We start from the raw sequence: 19,243 nt of genomic DNA on the forward strand, positions 1-19,243 counted from the left end.
TGAAATCCCAAATATGATTTAGATGAGTCGGCACTTTAAGGGGTTAATTTGTCGGTCTATTGTTTCTAAATAGTTGACACTCTCAACAAATTTCTACACTTTCGTTTAGAAAATAGCTAGCCTAAAAATTCCAATGATAAAACATAAAATAAATAAGAGCAGATTAAATTCGGGCAATTTTTTTTATAATTCAGTCTCATATCTAAAAAACATGAAGACAATAAAGCCATAATTTTACTCGTGATTTTATACGTGAATGGAACGTCGTCTCAAATGCCTAGGAAGAAGAGAAATGCATAATGCGAGACTTCACAACTTCGCTGTTGGCTAAATAATAGAGTTTATCAGAGCAAACAGGTTGAGACGGGGATAACATGCAGCACGCATGACAGAAAAGCATGCGAAATGTTAGTTTTACAAGACCTAGTTGTAGATGTGAGTATTTTATTCAAAATGTTGCTTTTATGAACACAGCGAAAAAAACCTTCAGATTCTGTAGAAATCAGGGAATTCGATATAACATGAGGGACTATTAACTACGTTCTCAGGGAGGTACCGCTCCATGGAGTTGGCACTTGGCGTGCGTGACGTACTGATAAATAAAAAAAGTCGACCCTTGTAACTCGATTTTCACTTGCCCGATAAGTTCAGTGATAGCTTCGCGACGATGAACCCCACCAGCGCCACGTAGGACCTTTATGTGGTACTAAACATATCGATTTTACTATATATCACGTGCCTTCTTGTTTTACCTCAGAATGTTGTTCGCTTTGTGTGTAGTTAAAGCCGGCTATCAGTACACCGATGTAACCAAATATTAATTCTCTCGCATTGATCCATCTGCCTATGACTTCACGCCCAAGATGGTAAGTTACAGAAGCGTGTCTTGAAGCACGTATCTACGTGACCTCATTTTCAACTTCATGTTTATTTAATTCTCAGACCAATATTATGATGGGCACTGTGCATTGAGTTTCAGAAGTTGGCTCTATTGCAGTCTCCAACTGATTTGGTTACTGTACTAGCCTCCTGTTCATGAGGTACTGGGTCCGATCCCCAAACGTCACTATTGATAATAAAGAAATTGGAAATTCTGACAACATAATAACCAATCACCTGAAGGTTGGAGTACAGCAAACTTCAAAAACGTAGTGTCCAGTCTGTATCAAATAGTAAATGTCCCACTTGAAAATCGTATAATGAATCAACCATCGTTCAAAATTAGCCAATCGTATATAAATTCTGTTTCACAATTTAAATTTAGTATCACTGATCACGCATTTTTAAATACAAAGTACAATGAGACGAGTCAAATTATTTTAATATAGTATACAATGAGTTTAATCGTTAATAACAAATGAGGAATGTGGAGTAATTTTGTGTGTCTGCTAGGACATTTTATTAGCAATGGTACTAATGCGTTTTCGTGATTTGCTGCGAATAAATTCAAAAGACACCTAAAATACTGTGTCTATGCCTTTATTGACTTATACCAATTTAGGACTGACCAGATCATATGGCGGACATCAAAAGACACTAGCAACTTTTTGCAGGAAACCAAGAGACGTAATTAAATCAAACTTATCCTTTTATAAAGTTTGGTAGGAAAATCCGAAAGGAGTAGGCCATTTGTAAGAGACGGCCATAGCTGCATAGATATTGGTAAGATGACGCAGATTTGATCCATCTGGTAGAGGATATAGACCAGTGGGGTGATTCTGTGGACAATAATAAATATTTAGCTTCTATAAAACGCGGAAAATTTCCAGAATAGCTGAGTGACTATCGACTTTACAAAGAAATCGGTCTAATACATTTTAGAAAAGAAATTTAAATGTACTGAGAGCGCTTTTTAAACACATTGTCGTTAATATTAAGAATCTATAATTACCTTGTTACCTACGGAAAAAAAAACTGTACCAAATTTAATACAAACTGCATACGAAATAAAAACAACTCAACTTAAATTTTAATATACGACCGGAGTTAAAAAAATCCATTAAAACCACAAAATAAACTGCCTCCTTACTAATCTGTTCGGAATGGTCTTCCATTATATGAGCTTTTGTTCGCACAACATCGTCTATCTTTGTTACGCAGAAAGTGTGTGTCTGTAATACAGCGCGTTATTGGATTATATATATTCTAGCAACACATTACTAGCCCCAAAATACTTTAATTTTCATCCTTAATTTTTTAATGAAACACATTTTGACGCGAGAAGTACAAATAAATTCGCCCTTCCCTGCACCCCAGGGTTCAAGTACCTCGATACAATTTATTTTTTCGTTCAAAATTCTGTAAAAGAAACGTCCGTTCCACAAAGTTGCTGAACACGATTATTAAACATTTAGGAAAACGTAGAAACAGTTGTCCAGAGCACGATATAAAAAGTCTTCAGAAGTTGGTGCTTCGATATATGATAGATTTGAATCTGTAATGTCGTAACCGTTGAATCAATCGATTGCTACGAAAAGAAACAGCTGTAACGGCCCTTTCACATCACTGACATCGTATGACTTGGGGTTCACCTTTCCCCCACCCATTGGCACGCAACCGAGAGCAACCGAAATATAGCGGAAAGACCCGATTTGTTCTTTCACTGTCTTCCTAATACGTAAACATAGCTTAGCAAATTCTGTCCATATTCTAAATCAAATACATTCATTCGAAATGTAATTATTGGATAATTTTAATTCAATTATGTGCATCACTAATTATAGTTTGTTAATAATGCGGTGAACTCTGGTGCATAAAAGACAAAAATTAGGCATTAACATCCTCAGAGGCATTTTAACACAAAAATTACGTATTTAGTTATCATTAAATCGAGTATGTTTTAAAAAGGTGAACAGAAGTTGGTCTAATATCACGGGCGATGACCAACACGTTACTAGGCACACAAACCTTAGGCCAAAACTACATTATATTACGGATAAGTGTGTGCGTTTTCCAGGCCTTGAACAAATAACATTATGGATCATAGTATTTTTTTTATTATTTTTTAAATGTACGTGGGGTCATCCAGTTGTGTACACTTATCAAATGAAAGAATATGCACTCAATACAAAATTTGTATTGACGTGTCAGATATAAAATTCTTTTTCATTTAGATGAAAACATGAAGTCTCAAATAGATAAGAATTTTACTTTCGTACTGTTATATATTTGTTTCTTATCACGATATAACAATCGGATATTTGAATCGATCATTAAACGATTGTTCAGACCTATTTTAACATTGATTTCTGCCGCTTTACCCCCGGGAAAGGACCCCTGTACACACCGGATAGGAGGTTGGGTGGACCCTAGAGCCACTCTGGACGTAGAGGCTAGAGGATGAATTCTCTGCCCCTGTCGGGGATAGAACCCCGACCAATAAGCCCGTAGTCACTATATTGACTCAGAAAAGTAGTTACAAGCTAAGGGTTATTAAGTTGGGAATAAATGGTGATAAGTGAAGTGAAGTGTCTTAGTCTCCAAGTGATGAAGGGCTGTAGTTCTTTGGGATAAAATTTTCATGTACTGAGAGCGGACTTTATATTCTACTCTTAAGTATTGTGATTAATTAGTGGATGTGTGTTTTTTTATTGTGTGTCAGATGTTTTATTTTGAGTGTGGTATGTTGTATTGTTGTGTCTCATTGTATTGTTGTGTGAGTGCATCAGTTCATGACGTTTGTAATACATTACAGTTATTGTCTTATGTCTAGGTGGTATTAAGTTCTTTTTTTTTAAGTTAAGTACTTGAGGTTGGATGGTTTTGTAATTTATGAGTTGGTTGATTTTGAGTGGGATGTGTTGTTTTTGTTGTGTCCTTTTTTATTGTTTTGTTCTGTCTCTGTGTTGATGTATCTCATTGTATGTTGTGTCTTATGGTTTTTGTTGTGTCCTTTGTTTATTGTTTTGTTGTGTCTCATTGTGTTGATGTATCCCATTGTTTGTGTGTCATATTGTTTTTGTTGTGTCCTTTTGTTTATTGTTTTGTTCTGTCTCTGTGTTGATGTATCTCATTGTTTATTGTGTCTTATTGTTTTTGTTGTGTCCTTTGTTTATTGTTTTGTTGTGTCTCATTGTGTTGATGTATCCCATTGTTTGGGTGTCATATTGTTTTTGTTGTGTCCTTTTGTTTATTGTTTTGTTCTGTCTCTGTGTTGATGTATCTCATTGTTTATTGTGTCTTATTGTTTTTGTTGTGTCCTTTTGTTTATTGTTTTGTTCTGTCTCATTGTGTTGATGTATCTCATTGTTCTGTTCTGTCTCATTGTTTTGTATGTTATTGTAGGACACTGCCACCGGGTATAAACCCATTTGCAGTCAATAATAAATAATAATAATAATAATAGATACCCAGCTCATGAAGCAATTGTTTATCCTCCCCCCCAAAAAAACTGAGTGGTAACTACGCGTACTGTACCACCTACTTTAACATGTAATAGCTTTGAATTTTCCATATTTAAGAGTTTAAAATTTTCTCAGAATCAAATTGTTTCCTTGTTGATCTTTGCAATGAGATGTGTAGTGTTTTCTTTGAGATAAGATCCGAATTTTTAAGTATTACGTAAATTAGCTTGGAGATTCAGAATAATTATTTTATCATACAATTAACATAAAATCAAAATTCTGCTCTCTGCCCCAATCTTAAAATTCTTATCATCGTAACGTAATTCCTATTCTGTCCTCAACAGAAAGACAAGTAGGCAAAGCCTAGTCACCTTCTAACAAAATAATGTTTTTTTCCCTCAATAAATAAAGTCTCTCTCCCCGTAACTGTTCTCATTCCTCCCACTCTTCAAAAATCCTCCCTCTTCTACCTTTAAAGGGTTAGTTAGACCTATCAGAAACACAATGTGTCCCAAGAAGATGCATGCATGCATTCATTAATTAAAAGTGATAGTGGAACAACGGTTCCGGAGAATTTGACGTAAATACGTCTATACGGAAAGGAAGTTTATATATTGGCTTCATTCTAAATATTTCCTTTATACATGCTTTACAATTGAGTAAATTTTGATTAAGACATTGCTTATTTAACCTGAATTAGTTACGCTTAAGATGGGTCTGTGGTAGCTGAATTTAATGTAATGTAAAGTAATGTAATGTAAGGTAAGGTAAGGTAATGTAAGGTAAGGTAAGGTAAGTATGTAGGTAACCATTGTTGTTTATTTGTTGATAAACATATGATGTTTCCTAGGTAACATAACAATGAAGTTACACTTTTTCGTTTCCCTTTTTCGTTACACATTTTTGCCGATGATACTGACCCTAAAATATAGACGTATTTACGTCAAAAACATTTTTATAAATTAAACTATTACATACGTCAACATTGGCACTTTATGAATTAGCGAATCTAGTATAAGTGTTCTAAATAACCACCATTAGCTTCGTGGCAGAGATGACAGCGGTAAGTATATATCCATAGCAGGAACTTTGCTGACCGCTTGTCAATCAGTTAGTTGCTGACCGCTGTCATCTGCGCCACGAAGCTAACGGTGGTCTTTTTAAAAACTAGACTAGATTCGCTAATTCACTATATGGCGATGATGACATGTATATTGGTTTAGTTTATTAAAATATCTATTTCATTAACTGAATGTATGTATTCATCTGTTTAGAACACATATTTCAAGACCCAAGCAATTCATTGAACTCGGTTTAGAAATGAAAACATTGAAGGCTATGTTTTAATCGTACATATAGGCATGACATTGTAGAACAATAAGAATGACGAATTCTACATACATTTTTTTTTCTTGAAATTATATTCTTGTGAGTAACTAAATTGATTTGATATAAAATGAAGATGAGCAATGCAGACAACGTTTCAAAAATTTATTCCCAGTAAATTTCTCCACGAGAACACGGCGATCGTACGTGTTTTGGTGAATCGGTCACGGCAAGACATTTTGAAACCGCCGAGGCACATCAATTTCCGACAGTCATGGAAAAATAATACAACTAGAATGCAGGAAAGATTTCCATATCTATTGAAAACGCTCTGTTATACTACGCAACAGGCTTCTCTTAATTACTTCATACATATTCCTTTTCAGATATTGCAGTATTTGTTAGTTGGTTCACTAGTTTTGATTTCCAGAGCTTCATTATTAAAGGGACACCCACAACGTCAAAAAGAGGAAACGGGCAATAGTAAGGAGTTACGAAATCTGTTGGTTGGTAGACCGATGAAAACTTCCCTTTAAAAGGAAATATCACTTCTCAGTTCTAAATTATGTGAATTGTAACTCTGTAAGAACGTGAATAAACAGAATTGTATGTTTTATTACACTACGAATCTTTCAAATATTATTCTTTGAAAACAGGATTTTCATTTTCATTATGAAATTCCTGACGGAAACAGCTGCCCGAGAGACTCCTTTATAAGTACAAAGAAACGCAAGAAAATTAGAAAGCGGCGTATTATGTAAAAAAAAAAAGAATAAAGAAAAAAAACAATAGTGCTCGTGAAAAGATAAACATGACCTTACAATTTCACGATTATGTGACATCACAGACCAGCAGTATTGAAATAGTCTCGTATAAAACTCGGGGGCGATGTGATGCTAATTAAGACTAATGAAAACAAAACAAAAAGACTGAAAAATATTTTTAAAAAATGTCGATTGTGATGTTCTGGGCTGTGAAGCCACAATGTCTTGTATGTTTTAACAAGGATTAGGAGAAACGTATTGTGTACATCTTCAGGTTGAGAACGTCAAATCTCAGGAAGTTTTGACAGAATTTAGTAGTATGCTTACAAAAGCATAAATTTTGCTTACAACATTTCAGGTGGCGCTTGAAACAATTCTGCGTAGATGTCAAGTAAATACAATAAATTATTGGAAGAACTACTACGCCTCCTTTTCCTTCAATGCTTTAATGCGCACAGTCAGTCTAGCAGGAAGCATAAATTAATAACTGTACAATTTAAAGATCCACTTCTGTGCAGCAAGGGTAAGACATTTAGTAGGAGAAGAGACGAAATAAGCCCTTTGAAGCCGAAGAGAGTAGATAAAGCGGCACTAATTTTTAAAGCTGAAGTTCGTCCAAATAATATTTAAAATTTCAGTCCGTACCTCGAAGAAAACACAAAACTTCACCATTACAAAGATCAACTGATAAATACTGTTAACAGTGAGAATCAAATGAAACCCGGAAGTACAGAATGCAGAGTTATTAAATGTTAAGGCAGGTGACAAAGTTAGTTTCTACTGGGATTTAAAGGGATAAATGACTGAATGGGTGGGAGGCCTTCTTCAGAAGATAATAATCACTCAGTTAATTAAAAAACCACGCTTTTATAAAACCCTAATATTCACTACCGTGTTCATAAGAGCAACATCGGTTCTTATCCTGAATTGATTGAATCCAGTCCACAAATTCACACCCCCCTGCCGTCTAAGTATGCCTTCAAAGTTGCCTCTTCCTTTCAGATAAGACCAAAATTTTGTACGTATTTCTAATCTACTCCATGCATGCTATATGTCCAGCACAGGTAAATGAAATCCAAACTGCCGTCCTTAAAAGTTACAGAATGTAAAGTTGAGGTCCAGTGGAATATACATATTTTGCAGTAATATTGCATGAGATCGTTGGCCTTAATATTCTCTGATTTCTGAAAAAAAAAGTTGTCAGTGGAACCACGGTTCCGGAGAATTTGACGTAAATACGTCATACATGCTTTACAGTTGAGTAAAGTTTGATTAAGACATTGCTTATTTAACTTGAATTAGTTACGCTTAAGATGGGTCTGTGGTATTTTAATGTAATGAAATGTAATGTAAGGTAATGTAATGTAAGGTAAGGTAATGTAATGAAATGTAATGTAAGGTAAGGTAAGGTAAGGTAATGTAATGAAATGTTTTATAGGTAACAACAATGCCGAGTAAACAGATGACGTTTCCTAGGTAACATAACAATGCAGTTACACTTTTTCCTTTCACTTTTTCGTAACACATTTTCGTTACACATTTTTGCCGAATGACACTGACCATAAAATATAGACGTATTTACGTCAAAAAATTCTGCTATGGATCAGCGAACATCGCTGCATGAATTAGAAAAGCATATCCTTGTATTTTGTTAAGAATCGTAGTAGGGAAAACGGGGTTACATTGCAACTAGGGACGAACGTTGTTCTTGTTAAGAACTCTGTTAAACGTAGTTTTAAGTAAGACTTCTTTCTGCTTCCTCTGCCAATCATTTGCGTAAGGCGATCGGTTTAGTCAACAACATTCTCGTTAGGGTACGGCGTAATATGTGCTAAGAATGACCCAGCAATTTATGAAAAATATCACGCTAATTCCACTCGAAAATGCGCCACTATAAACGGGTTCATGCATATCAGGAATCTATGTAACAAGTGAACGATATAATGTTTTCACGGCGGTGAGTCCGAAGTTTTCTGTCTTCTGGGTTGTTTCGCCGTCTAGCCTGATGATGGAGGCAGCAAGGACCTCTGAAACGTCGGTAAACTTCTACCCGACTAGACGGCGCAGAAACCCAGAACACAGCCATCTTCCTACGTTGTTGCAACATGAATCACTCTCTAGGTAATTTACAGCAATTATATATTTTTTTTCGCAATGTTACTACTTGAATACTATTCTAATATAATCGTTAAAATTTTTGTATATGCCCACAAAGAATATGTGATTCATATACATCACTAGTGTTACTATAATTGCTAAACATAACTGATAAAATCAAATCTGAAACATGTTGCAACGTACCCCGTCCTCCCCTACCAAATAGAGAAATGTTCCGATAAAAATTTTAGATATATATATTTCACGTAATGTAATTATTCCAATAATCTATAGACTGTGATGAGTTGCTTTTCTATAAAAATTTTAAAAAAAAATTGGCCTTCATACAGATGTATTAGGTTTTATATGAACACGATAAAAAGTAGAATAAATTTCGCCTACAAGGTCAAAGTCCGTAATTAAATATTGTAATATGAGGTCACACAGGACGGACGGACCGACGGACACAACCTCGCCATTATAATTTTATACATTTAGTACAAAGAATGTTGTATCTACTTACATATCTGTCGCTTCCTCAGTACAACTGTTATCACCAAAAAGTATCCGACCAATACATATCTCGCATTGAGATTTGGAAAATAAAGATTTTTTTTTTTTTTTTTTTTTTTTTTAGGAATTCAGGTGCATCTATCACCTGTTCATCTCCCAGTGTTGTAGAGGATCTAATCTCAATGTTATCATAAACTGCGTAGCTTATTTGATCAACTTGAAACCATAACTAGAAAAAAGAGATAAGAATGATTACGTTCATAAATTATTTTGTGATACTTTCTTTCAGTTAGCTTGGTTACTTTGTAGAGTGAAGTTGGTTTCTAGTGTCGACTACTACGCAAGAAGAAGAAGAAGAAGAAGACTGAAAACTGCTAGAATCTCACAAAATTTCGTCAATTGTTTGCTCAAGATATGTTTTGCGTTTAGCTTTTATCAGAAAGAAAAGTAGTGAAGGCATAGAAAGACAATTGTGGCGAAACGTGTGAAAATCACTTTAATGTATTTCAAACACGATAAATGTTTTCATGCGTCTGAAGAAATTATTATATGATTGCATGGCAAATAGTATGATTAGATACAGTCTAAAAAATAAACTGGATTCATCTCATAAGCACTACGTAACGGAGTACATTTCAAAGTAGTTGCCCGGAAGTGGATATTAAAGACGGTGCGTATTTCCAGTTCTTACTATCTTAATTAATCTAACGACGCCTCCTGAACTGTGTATGTTAGCTAACATGAATGTATTAATTCTTGAGTTATTGAACAAATCTTTTAAGTGCATTGGTAACATAGTCAGCTTCAGCCCAAATGTACATTATCGTGTTCACAAAAATCCTGCTACTGAACCATATAATTTTTCACACAAATAAGTCCAAATCCTCTCATTATATTTCTTTAAGTCAGATCATAATACCATCCTCCTAGATCTGCGAACTAGTTTTTCTCTTCTGATTCCCGGATTAAAATTTCACAACTTAAATTTGAAATTTGTTTTGATGTGATATATATATTTAACGAAATAACATGTAAAAAATTATTACCAAATTATACAGACAAGTACACAGCAAACAAAATACGATCTGCTAAACATTCGTTAGCTAATGTTAGTGCTTACAATCTGCCCACAGAATTCAGCACAAGAAGAATAAATTTAAATAATAAATGTTAATATTTTTGTCACTTCAAATTAGAAAATTATATGTACCTAAAAGTGTGTCAATTCTTGATAACATGTCTAGAGTAGTCAATAAATCGGCCTTCAAGGAAAATTTAATCTGCATATACTCGCTAACCTTAAACAGTATACCTTGTATATTCTATGTTAAAAAAATTTTACACCTAAGATGGCTGTCTTCTGAGTTGTAGGGCCGTGTAGTCTAGTAGACGTTTACCAGATGAGTACTCACCGCCCTGATGATGGACGCAGCAAGGACTTCTGAAACATTGGTAAACTTATACCAGACTACATGGCACTACACACCAGGAGACAGCCATCTTCGGATTCAGCGCCGTTAAAACCTCAAATCGTACGTAATGTTTACACCTAATTTCTACCACAAGACCTCAGTACAAGACATCAAATTATAATTTACGTCTTCAATAAATAAACATGCATAAAGATCTGTGGCACACGAGTTTGCAAATAATTTTTTAAAATATGTGACAGACTAATGCATTTGAGTTCGATTCTTTCATTATCTTTCTGAATTCGTTCCTAAACCAACTAACAATTTGGAAAAAAAAAAATACTTAGACCCATTGTATCTTCCAAGATGTATGGACAGACATCCAATGACATCCCAATTATACAAGTTTTCAAGTGGAAATAGTCAACTTTAAAATCCATCAAAGTCTTCAATATTATGACAACATACACCAGTCGACATCCCAAGATCACAAGATCATGTTTTTTCTCTCTCTTTGCTTCAGATACAAAAGAACGGACAGTCATCAGTGGAATGATTATGAAGTTACTGGCACAGAGACGCCTTCAAGCGTTCATTGCAGTAATTATTGTGTTACTCATTGTCACATTTTATGTACTGCAACCACCGTCTCCAAAGAAAATATTTCTTCCATACGATTCTGAACTATTTGCAAAAATCGAAGGAAGTATTTTTGAAGGATTCGATAATAATACAGGAACACCAGATGGCACCAACATCGTTCCAAACTACGTGCACTTCATATTTTTTGAAAAAAGTTATATAACATACGTTACCGCAGTATGTGTATTGGCAGCGTTCAAGAATCAACGGCCAGATAAAATATTCTTTCACACAAATGTAGAAGAATTCACTGGGCCTCACTGGTTGAAGATACGGGATACTTTAGGTTCTGTGTTACAAATAAGGCATATTGATATGCCTACAACTATATTTGGACAGAAGCTGAGAAAAGAATGGCTTCCCTGGCACGCCGGTGACGTCACTAGAATCAGAGTCCTTATGCAATATGGTGGGATATTTTTAGATAATGATTCCTACATTGTTCGCAGTTTAGATGTATTCCGCAAATATGAAATGACAATTGGAATCACTGATTTTGATTATCTAGGTACACAAGTTTTCATAGCTCACAAGGATGCGAGGTTCTTAAAACTCTGGTTAGAATCTTACAGAATATATCACCCTGAAGACTGGTATATGAACGCTGGTGAAAAGCCAATGAGGGAAATTTTGGCTTTCAGACCGGAACTCGTACACACTGTGAAGATTCTGTTGGGTGTTCATGGACTTACTGATAGGCTATATACCTGGGACACGTGGAGAAACTGGAGAAAATATTACAGTATACACCTCGTCATTAGGCTCAGGAGAGATGTTGAGACATGGTGGCATTACCTACTGTGGCCAAGTATTGATGAAACGAACATATGTCAGTATGACAAACCGTTCGGAGAAATGGCAAGAGAAGTGTACTCAGAATTTTGTCAGAAACAACACAATGTTACATAATACTACATATCATTTCATAGAGAAAGTTTTTGAAATGATTCACTTCAACAGTTCGCCGACAGTGATGTGTTCTAGTGCTACTGAAAGAGATTTTAAGACTATTTAGTGAAAATAAAAGTGTATTGTTCGTTGTCAGTTGTGCATTTACGAAGTTCAGAATGTTTGTCACCCTAAAAGCTGATACTTACGATGTTACGCAAGGTACATCTCACTTCGTGGTCTGCATTGATTTGGTGTGAGAAGATTAAATAAATTAAGAATGTGTTCGCCAGCTTTCAATAGTATAAATTATACGTTATTAATTGTTTGTAACTACTTGTGATGCGTAAAGAATCCTTCCTATGGAAGGTAATTATGTGATTTTATTAAAAAAATTATTTACAACAATTCTGGGGACCCTATAATGAATAGTTTTGTGATTACCTCTGAAAAAAATACATTCATCACCACATCCAGGCTCTCATTCCGATATCTTATCTTATAGCTTATCATGAACCAACTCAGAAGACACCCTTCGTGTGACGTAATACAGGCTAGGTGGTACAGTATCGAAAATCGATTATAATGTAAGTGGGAGTAATATAAATGTTGGTGCAGACTGTGAATACAAATCGATCTGTAGGACCCTGAACTTAGTTTCTTTAGAGATTGATAAAGACATAAATGGGCATTACAGATATGTTTTATCACCTTCTACCAGTTGCAAGTTTTTTCATCTGTTCACTTGGTCCAACCTCCCTTATGTAACTCTCCTGTTCAATGGCTGTTCTCAATTTTTTGTTCTAGTCGGTTTGTACCTCAAAATTTATTATGGAAGTAAGTTTTTCTGAATTTTGTCAACGTGTCAAATCATTGGGATTCGAGGTTTTAGCAGCGGTGAGGATGACTGTTATTATTATTATTATTATCCCATCTATTCACCACTTTATGGGGTATGTACTTCATGTATCCGAGACAGACCTTGTCCCTAAGGTACATAGGGCAGCAGCTATTTCCGGGATCCATATTGTTTTTAGTAAGTGCCACATGTATTATATAATTTTATTTTCTGAAAGCATCTTCCGAATGATGTATGAAGATCCCAAAATTGCGGTCTTCTGCAGTTCCCTGATGTCGTGTTCGCCCGGGATGTTGGCCAAATATTTTCTGAGTGACTTATTATTATTATTATTATTATAAATAAATGAATTGAATTGAATTATGTTATTCCGGGCTTTAGTGCCGTGTAGACTCGTCGGTCAATACGGTGCTAAATCCCAGAACAACATAATCAAGTTAAACGAAGTTTATTTCAGTAGTCAACATTTTACATAACGCAGATTTGCTATTAATTTTACTCAAAATGTCCTCTGCTCTTTCGGTGCCCTTCAGATATATAGGATTGCAACACATTTCGTTTTATAACAACATCAAGATATTGAAATAAAGAAATGGTAAGGCACCATAAGGAAATTATTTTATTTCAAGCACAATACCCTTTTTGACACTGTAATTACCTGGTTGATATACGCTTGGTCATTGACTCACTTAACGACTGAACTCTTTCAATGGTTTACTGACACAGTCGCATGTTCACCAATGGACCCACAGGAAACGAATCAAAATTCCCTTTTCACCAAACGAAACACATCGTGAAGCTACACGCAAATTTCACCAGTCAGGCACTATACCGATCACACCATTTTATAGTTTCATATGTGACAAATCATTTATTTTTTATAAACATATAATGTTGGAAATATGACAAAAATCCATATAATTTCAACGTTTCAAATAATGAACGAAAGGAAATATTTTCATAAAATCAAACCCAATTCACGAAATACAAGCTGTTTTAAAAAACATAAATTCTCAAGTCAAAGTAAACTAACGACAGTTGGTAGAATGATAACACGAAGCCAGGTGTCTCATTGAAATGCTACACGGAAAAATATTAACATAACCATGTTTCCACAGCTCAAATACAGTCAGGATATTTGGGGGCTCTGTTTGGGGAACGTCACGACGTGGAACAGCCTTCCCGACATACGAAGCCACTGCGTTGGTTGCCGCATTGCTAATCCCAACAGCCCAGCCGCAAAATATCCTCATTAAACGTAAGATACAGATAAAGATTTAAGCATATTATAATTTGGAGTATGCAGATTTTCCAAGCAGGCCTCAGTTGGTTTGGATATGAAACGCCTCATTGGCTTTGGTGTAAAAGCAAAGAAAGGCGAATGGTTATGTGACGACAGTAGTATTATTGGTTCAACGCAACGCTTTACTATACAATCTCGCCATTCTGTTTGTTAGCTACAGACGTCAGCGCCATCATAAAATAGATAACCACTGGACTTTGTCGAAATATAATAAATTTCACGCATAAAATATATCAGAGCTAAAGAACCTTACACTATAATGCTTAAATTACTGTTTTAATTTTCTCACATAAAAACTACACAAAACATGTTTTAAACAAGCATCACTGCTCGCACAGGCTACAATTTGTTACGTATGATTTTCAGGAGGCGCATAAAAATATATTTTAAGTATATGCAAAACAATTATTGTATTGATTATGATCGCTTACAGAATTTAGTATTTGCCCCCAAACGCCAAGTTTCGTCAATTTAATTTAGTATTTTCAGGGCCGAAATATCAGGGCAGATGGATGGACTAACAAAAAATCATGTTTATCTCATAAACTTTAAATGAAGGATATATCAAACGTCATTCTATAAAATCCATTATTTCGTTGTCATTAGCAAATATAAATATTACAGTAAATTGCTTGTTGTGAAGCAACCGTCACAATGAGCTCCGCCTGTCTGTACGGACGCTGTCACTCTATGTAAAAGACGACGACGATAAGTGAAAGGATTCCGGAAATCGATACAATAGTCGTCAAATAAATGAATTCAGTATGGGAAATTTTAATTCCCTTTTAAGAAAAATAAATATATTAAGTGTGACTTCGTGAGGATGCAAAAGTTATCGTCTTTCTCGGCAGAATCTTGAAGTTTTGAGTGTTGATATGTGGAAACGTAAACATAAACTGCAAATTAAACCTCGTTTTATCTCTGTAATCTTTGCCTGGTACGAGGTAAATTGAGAAAGAAATTCTAGTTTACTCTAAAACAAATTCTGACAGATCTTAAAACCTTGTATACCGTGCAGTGCCACTGATGATGACATCTTGAGATCGAAACGCATTTGGCATTAGTGTCCTTTCAAGTGTAAACAGTTTAGATTGTATGCATGATTTTAAATCTTGACAGAACTAAATAAGATGGAGTATATAATTAAACAATATAAACGTTTGATCATTTCTACCTGCTTGGTTTCCACTGACTTTGAGCAGTGATAATTATAAACCACGTTTAACATTGCTGCTCCATTAACAGAATTTACCACAGAAGAATTACAACGTGTGATATGATTTCTGTGGCCAGAGGTTGTGGAAACTAGTTAAATTTTCTAACGCACAAAGTCCGACGAGGCAATAATTGTGTGACTCAGATGAAAGTTTAAGAGGTGGTGAAAATATTCAGAGGGGAGGGAACGAGTGTTGTTAATGATTTGCGTTCTGGAAGGTTTCAGGATTTGTTACATTAGGAATATTAGCTTTTGTTCTGAAAACGGTGCACTATAAATTCTTATACTTATTAATGTTATCTTCATCAAGGTAAGATAAGTGATTTGATAAGAAATCGGAAACATGTTATCATGGATATGACGCTGTTTGAGCTAAATTTAGACAAATGATATGGTGATATGGTGAACTAAAACTTGCAAAATTCTATTCATTATCGCTGATAAATCTATGATGTCTTTCCACGTGTAGGATTTGAGGTTCTTACGGCGGTGAGTCTGAAGATGGCTGTCTACTGGGTTGTTGGGTCGTGTAGTATGGTAAAAGTTTACCGACGTTTCAGATATCGTTGCTGCCTCCGGGAGCCCTGATGATGGAGGAATTTGTAGGCATATTTTTTCTGTATTTCTTAAGTGTGTTCTGTTTTTTCAGATATAACTGATGCTGACTTCAATGATAACAAGAAGGCAACTATGTCGGGCTGGTCTAGTTGTAATTATATTTCTGATTGTTTTACTACTTTCATGGAAAGGTAGCAGCGAAACAAAACCACAATCTCGACCCTATGATCCTGACCTGTTTGCTAAAGTAGATGGAAGTATATTTGAAGGATTTGACAACGAAACGGGGACAAGTGATGGTTCGACCATAGTCCCAAATCACGTACATTTTCTGTTCTTCGACAAAACTTACATTCCATACGTACATGCCGTGTGTGTGTTAGCAGCATTTAAAAATCAACAACCAGAAAAAATAATCTTTCATACAAATGTCATAGAATTTACTGGAACACACTGGATCAAAATAAGAGACACTTTGGGTTCTGTTTTGGAGATTAGGAACATCACGTTACCAAATGAAATATTTGGACAAAAATTTAGTAAAAATTTTCACCTCTGGCATGCTAGTGACGTCACAAGAATAAGAATCCTCATGGAACATGGAGGAATATTCGTTGACAATGATTCTTATATTGTACGTAGCTTAGATCCGTTCAGAAAATACGAAATGGCAATTGGAATTACTGACGGTAATAAGACAGGGACACAAGTTTTAATAGCAAATAAAGATGCAAGATTTTTAAAACTCTGGCTAGAATTATACAGAGATTACAAACCGGATGACTGGTATTACAACGCTGGTGAGAAACCTGTGGAGGAAGTTTTGAGATACAGACCCGAATTGGTTCATGCAGTAAAAACTCTGTTTGGGGTGCACACTCTAAGTGACAGGCTTTATATATGGGACAGGTGGGAGACCTGGAAGAAATATTACAGCATTCACCTCATAATCAGACATCGGAATTACATGGACACAATATGGAACAATTACCGATGGCCTGATTTAGACGAAACGAATATCTGTGATTACCCTAAACCCTTTGGAGTAATGGCAAGAGAAATTTATTCTGACTTTTGTCGTAAAATGAATTAAATATTTTTAAAAAGTAAAGATTAATACTATGATGAATGAACGAATTTGTATTCTTTCAAAGATTGTTATTAATGACCATTTATAAAACAAATAATCCATTATGATTATAAGATAATATGTAGAGAAAGTTGCATAAATTCCAGGAAAATCGCAGCTCTGCTAAAAGTTGTATCTAAAATAAAGGTAAAAAAGTAATTCCATCAAATTTGTGCGAACTGAGAGTGTAACTATTATTTACGTGGGAAAAATGTTATTACCTAGTACCAGTTGATTCTCGGTTTATTATTACATGTGGCGAAATAGACATTTATAATTTATCTTTGTTCATTCTGTAAATTTTGTCAATGAATACATACAAACTATTCGCTTCAAGTGTAAGAAGAAAAAATATTTCAATTTTTGACACTGTCAGATACCATACATTTAAAAGCATACAAAGAGAATTACATTATTCGTGGCATGGATTGATATTGTTTTATTTAACGACACTTTCCCATTTCATAAACTCCGGCAATAAGCAGCTCTATCATAAGTTGTCTGGATATCGGGTAAAAAGATAATTTATGATAATGTAGACAGAGTATGAAAGTAATTGTGGCCTATGTTAATTAACTATTTCATTATTTTTCTGGACAGACTGAGAAAAACGACAAAATCCCTCAGACTGGACGGCCAGTTTCGAGTTCAGTATCCTGAACTGTGGCTTCCATGATACAAATAAAAAGTTCTAACCATTTCAACCGGAAAATTTAGTCCTGACATGGAAAGGGTTAATAACATTTTAATACGATTTATAATGTGGTTAGTTTTTTGTGGGCCCCAAATCGGCCTGTAATGCTTATGTCGCTAACAACTATTTAGATATTACGTTTCATAAAAAGTTTAACCCGCGTACATGGATAGATGTTTGTCGGTCATGCTATAGGACAAATGATGCTGTGAAGTGAGATGCTGTAGTTCAGTGCAACACTGACAGATGGCACGTTTCGTAATGTTTTTCTAGAAATCAATTTCGACGAAGTGGACTTGCCATACAGAGACAAATTCGCGTGATGTGAACATGATTGAGAAGTATTGTGAACAAGTTTACGAGAAGAAAGCCACATACAGACGTATAAAATTGATGACAATGTAGAAAGAGCAGTGAAAGGACATCGGGTGAAGGAATCAGAACACTTCTACGGACACCGGATAGAAAAACTCGTCTTGTTGTATGATAAATGACTTCATTCTCACAAAGACGCGCATAATTATGTTTTATTATCCATATCAAAGATTCAATGAGTCACTTCACACTTCTAAACATACTTTTTGAATATCTAGACCCAAGAAGTGGAATTTACAGGAGAAAAGAGAAAATATGAGCTGGTAATGTAGTATACATGGGAGATATAAGAAATTCAAGAAAATGACAGTCAGAAACCGAAGGAACGAATCCACTGAGAAGACACGAGCATAAATGAGAGAGAGAAAAACTTAAAAATGGACAAAATACGTGGGAAAGGTGTGGATTGGTTTAATTGTTTCATGAAAGAGGCTTACTGTAAGGCTAGCTGAGAGACTGTTCTCAAGAAGCACCCTATTCCTTGGAATTGGTTGTTCACAACATTTACACATACAGAATTGTTTCCTATAATTGAAGGTACAAAGAATGTTACTGTAGTAACATAACGCATAAGACCCTGAACAGATTTCAGTAACATTTGATTCATCGAATCAGATCTTACGTAGTAGTAATATACACAAAATTGTAGTTGGGGGGGGGGTGCAGAGATTCCCATTGGAAATCACAATAATGGCGGCACGATTCCCTGATTTTACATTCACGGAGCAGTACACCTTGTACTACTGACAAGTGGGGATGGTTCTTCAGGGGGTGGGTTTGGACGTACGTGTCTGCAGGGTGGTCTCAAAGGTTCACCCCCTTCATCCCCCTGGCTTCCAAGCACAGACGTTTTGAGACGTGGTGTCAGCTCTGGGCTAGAGAAGGGTGCTGGTTCAGCCCAATGAACAAGTACAAAGTCTGCACTTTTCAATCCCAGAGCTAATCAGACGAATCGTTGTCGGAGAACGCTCAGTGTCCCCAAATGATGGACTGCGCATGACATCATCTTTTATCATAATGATCAGTTTGATTTAATTAGTAATGTAGAGAATTATTATCGAAGTAAGCTAAAATCTGTTTACGCAATTTATCATCACGTCTATAGAAGCAGCTTAAGCTAAAAT

General features: G+C 35.3%; 2 protein-coding genes and 1 long non-coding RNA gene across 5 annotated transcripts in view; 2 read left to right on the top strand and 1 right to left on the bottom strand.

The window, feature by feature from the left end:
- The window catches only part of LOC147872316 (uncharacterized), a 109,616-nt gene that overhangs the window by 16,650 nt on the left and 73,723 nt on the right, over positions 1 to 19,243 (bottom strand). The gene's annotated exons all lie outside the window — the stretch shown is intronic.
- Positions 759 to 17,478, top strand: LOC147872317 (uncharacterized). 3 transcript variants are annotated; one of them, XM_022063108.2, is made up of 3 exons: positions 759 to 866; positions 13,963 to 14,102; positions 16,013 to 17,478. In XM_022063108.2, the coding sequence occupies exon 3, from the start codon at positions 16,022 to 16,024 to the stop codon at positions 17,012 to 17,014; it is 993 nt and encodes a 330-aa protein (XP_021918800.1). In that variant the 5' UTR covers positions 759 to 866; positions 13,963 to 14,102; positions 16,013 to 16,021; the 3' UTR covers positions 17,015 to 17,478. The 3 variants fall into 3 exon arrangements, with proteins under 3 accessions (XP_021918800.1, XP_021918799.1, XP_087213062.1); XM_022063107.2 differs by lacking the exon at positions 759 to 866 and adding an exon at positions 9,595 to 9,713; XM_087356936.1 differs by lacking the exons at positions 759 to 866; positions 13,963 to 14,102 and adding an exon at positions 9,623 to 9,713.
- LOC110829414 (uncharacterized) lies at positions 9,624 to 12,393 on the top strand. The gene is made up of 2 exons (XM_022063105.2): positions 9,624 to 9,713; positions 10,979 to 12,393. Exon 2 carries the CDS (start codon positions 11,008 to 11,010, stop codon positions 12,004 to 12,006), a length of 999 nt encoding a protein of 332 aa, XP_021918797.1. The 5' UTR covers positions 9,624 to 9,713; positions 10,979 to 11,007; the 3' UTR covers positions 12,007 to 12,393.

The sequence above is a fragment of the Zootermopsis nevadensis genome, unplaced genomic scaffold, assembly GCF_977971745.1.
Source record: "Zootermopsis nevadensis isolate Lab colony 2312 unplaced genomic scaffold, Znev_1.0 Znev_ptg000028l, whole genome shotgun sequence".
In the NCBI taxonomy this organism is placed as follows: Eukaryota; Metazoa; Arthropoda; class Insecta; order Blattodea; family Termopsidae; genus Zootermopsis; species Zootermopsis nevadensis.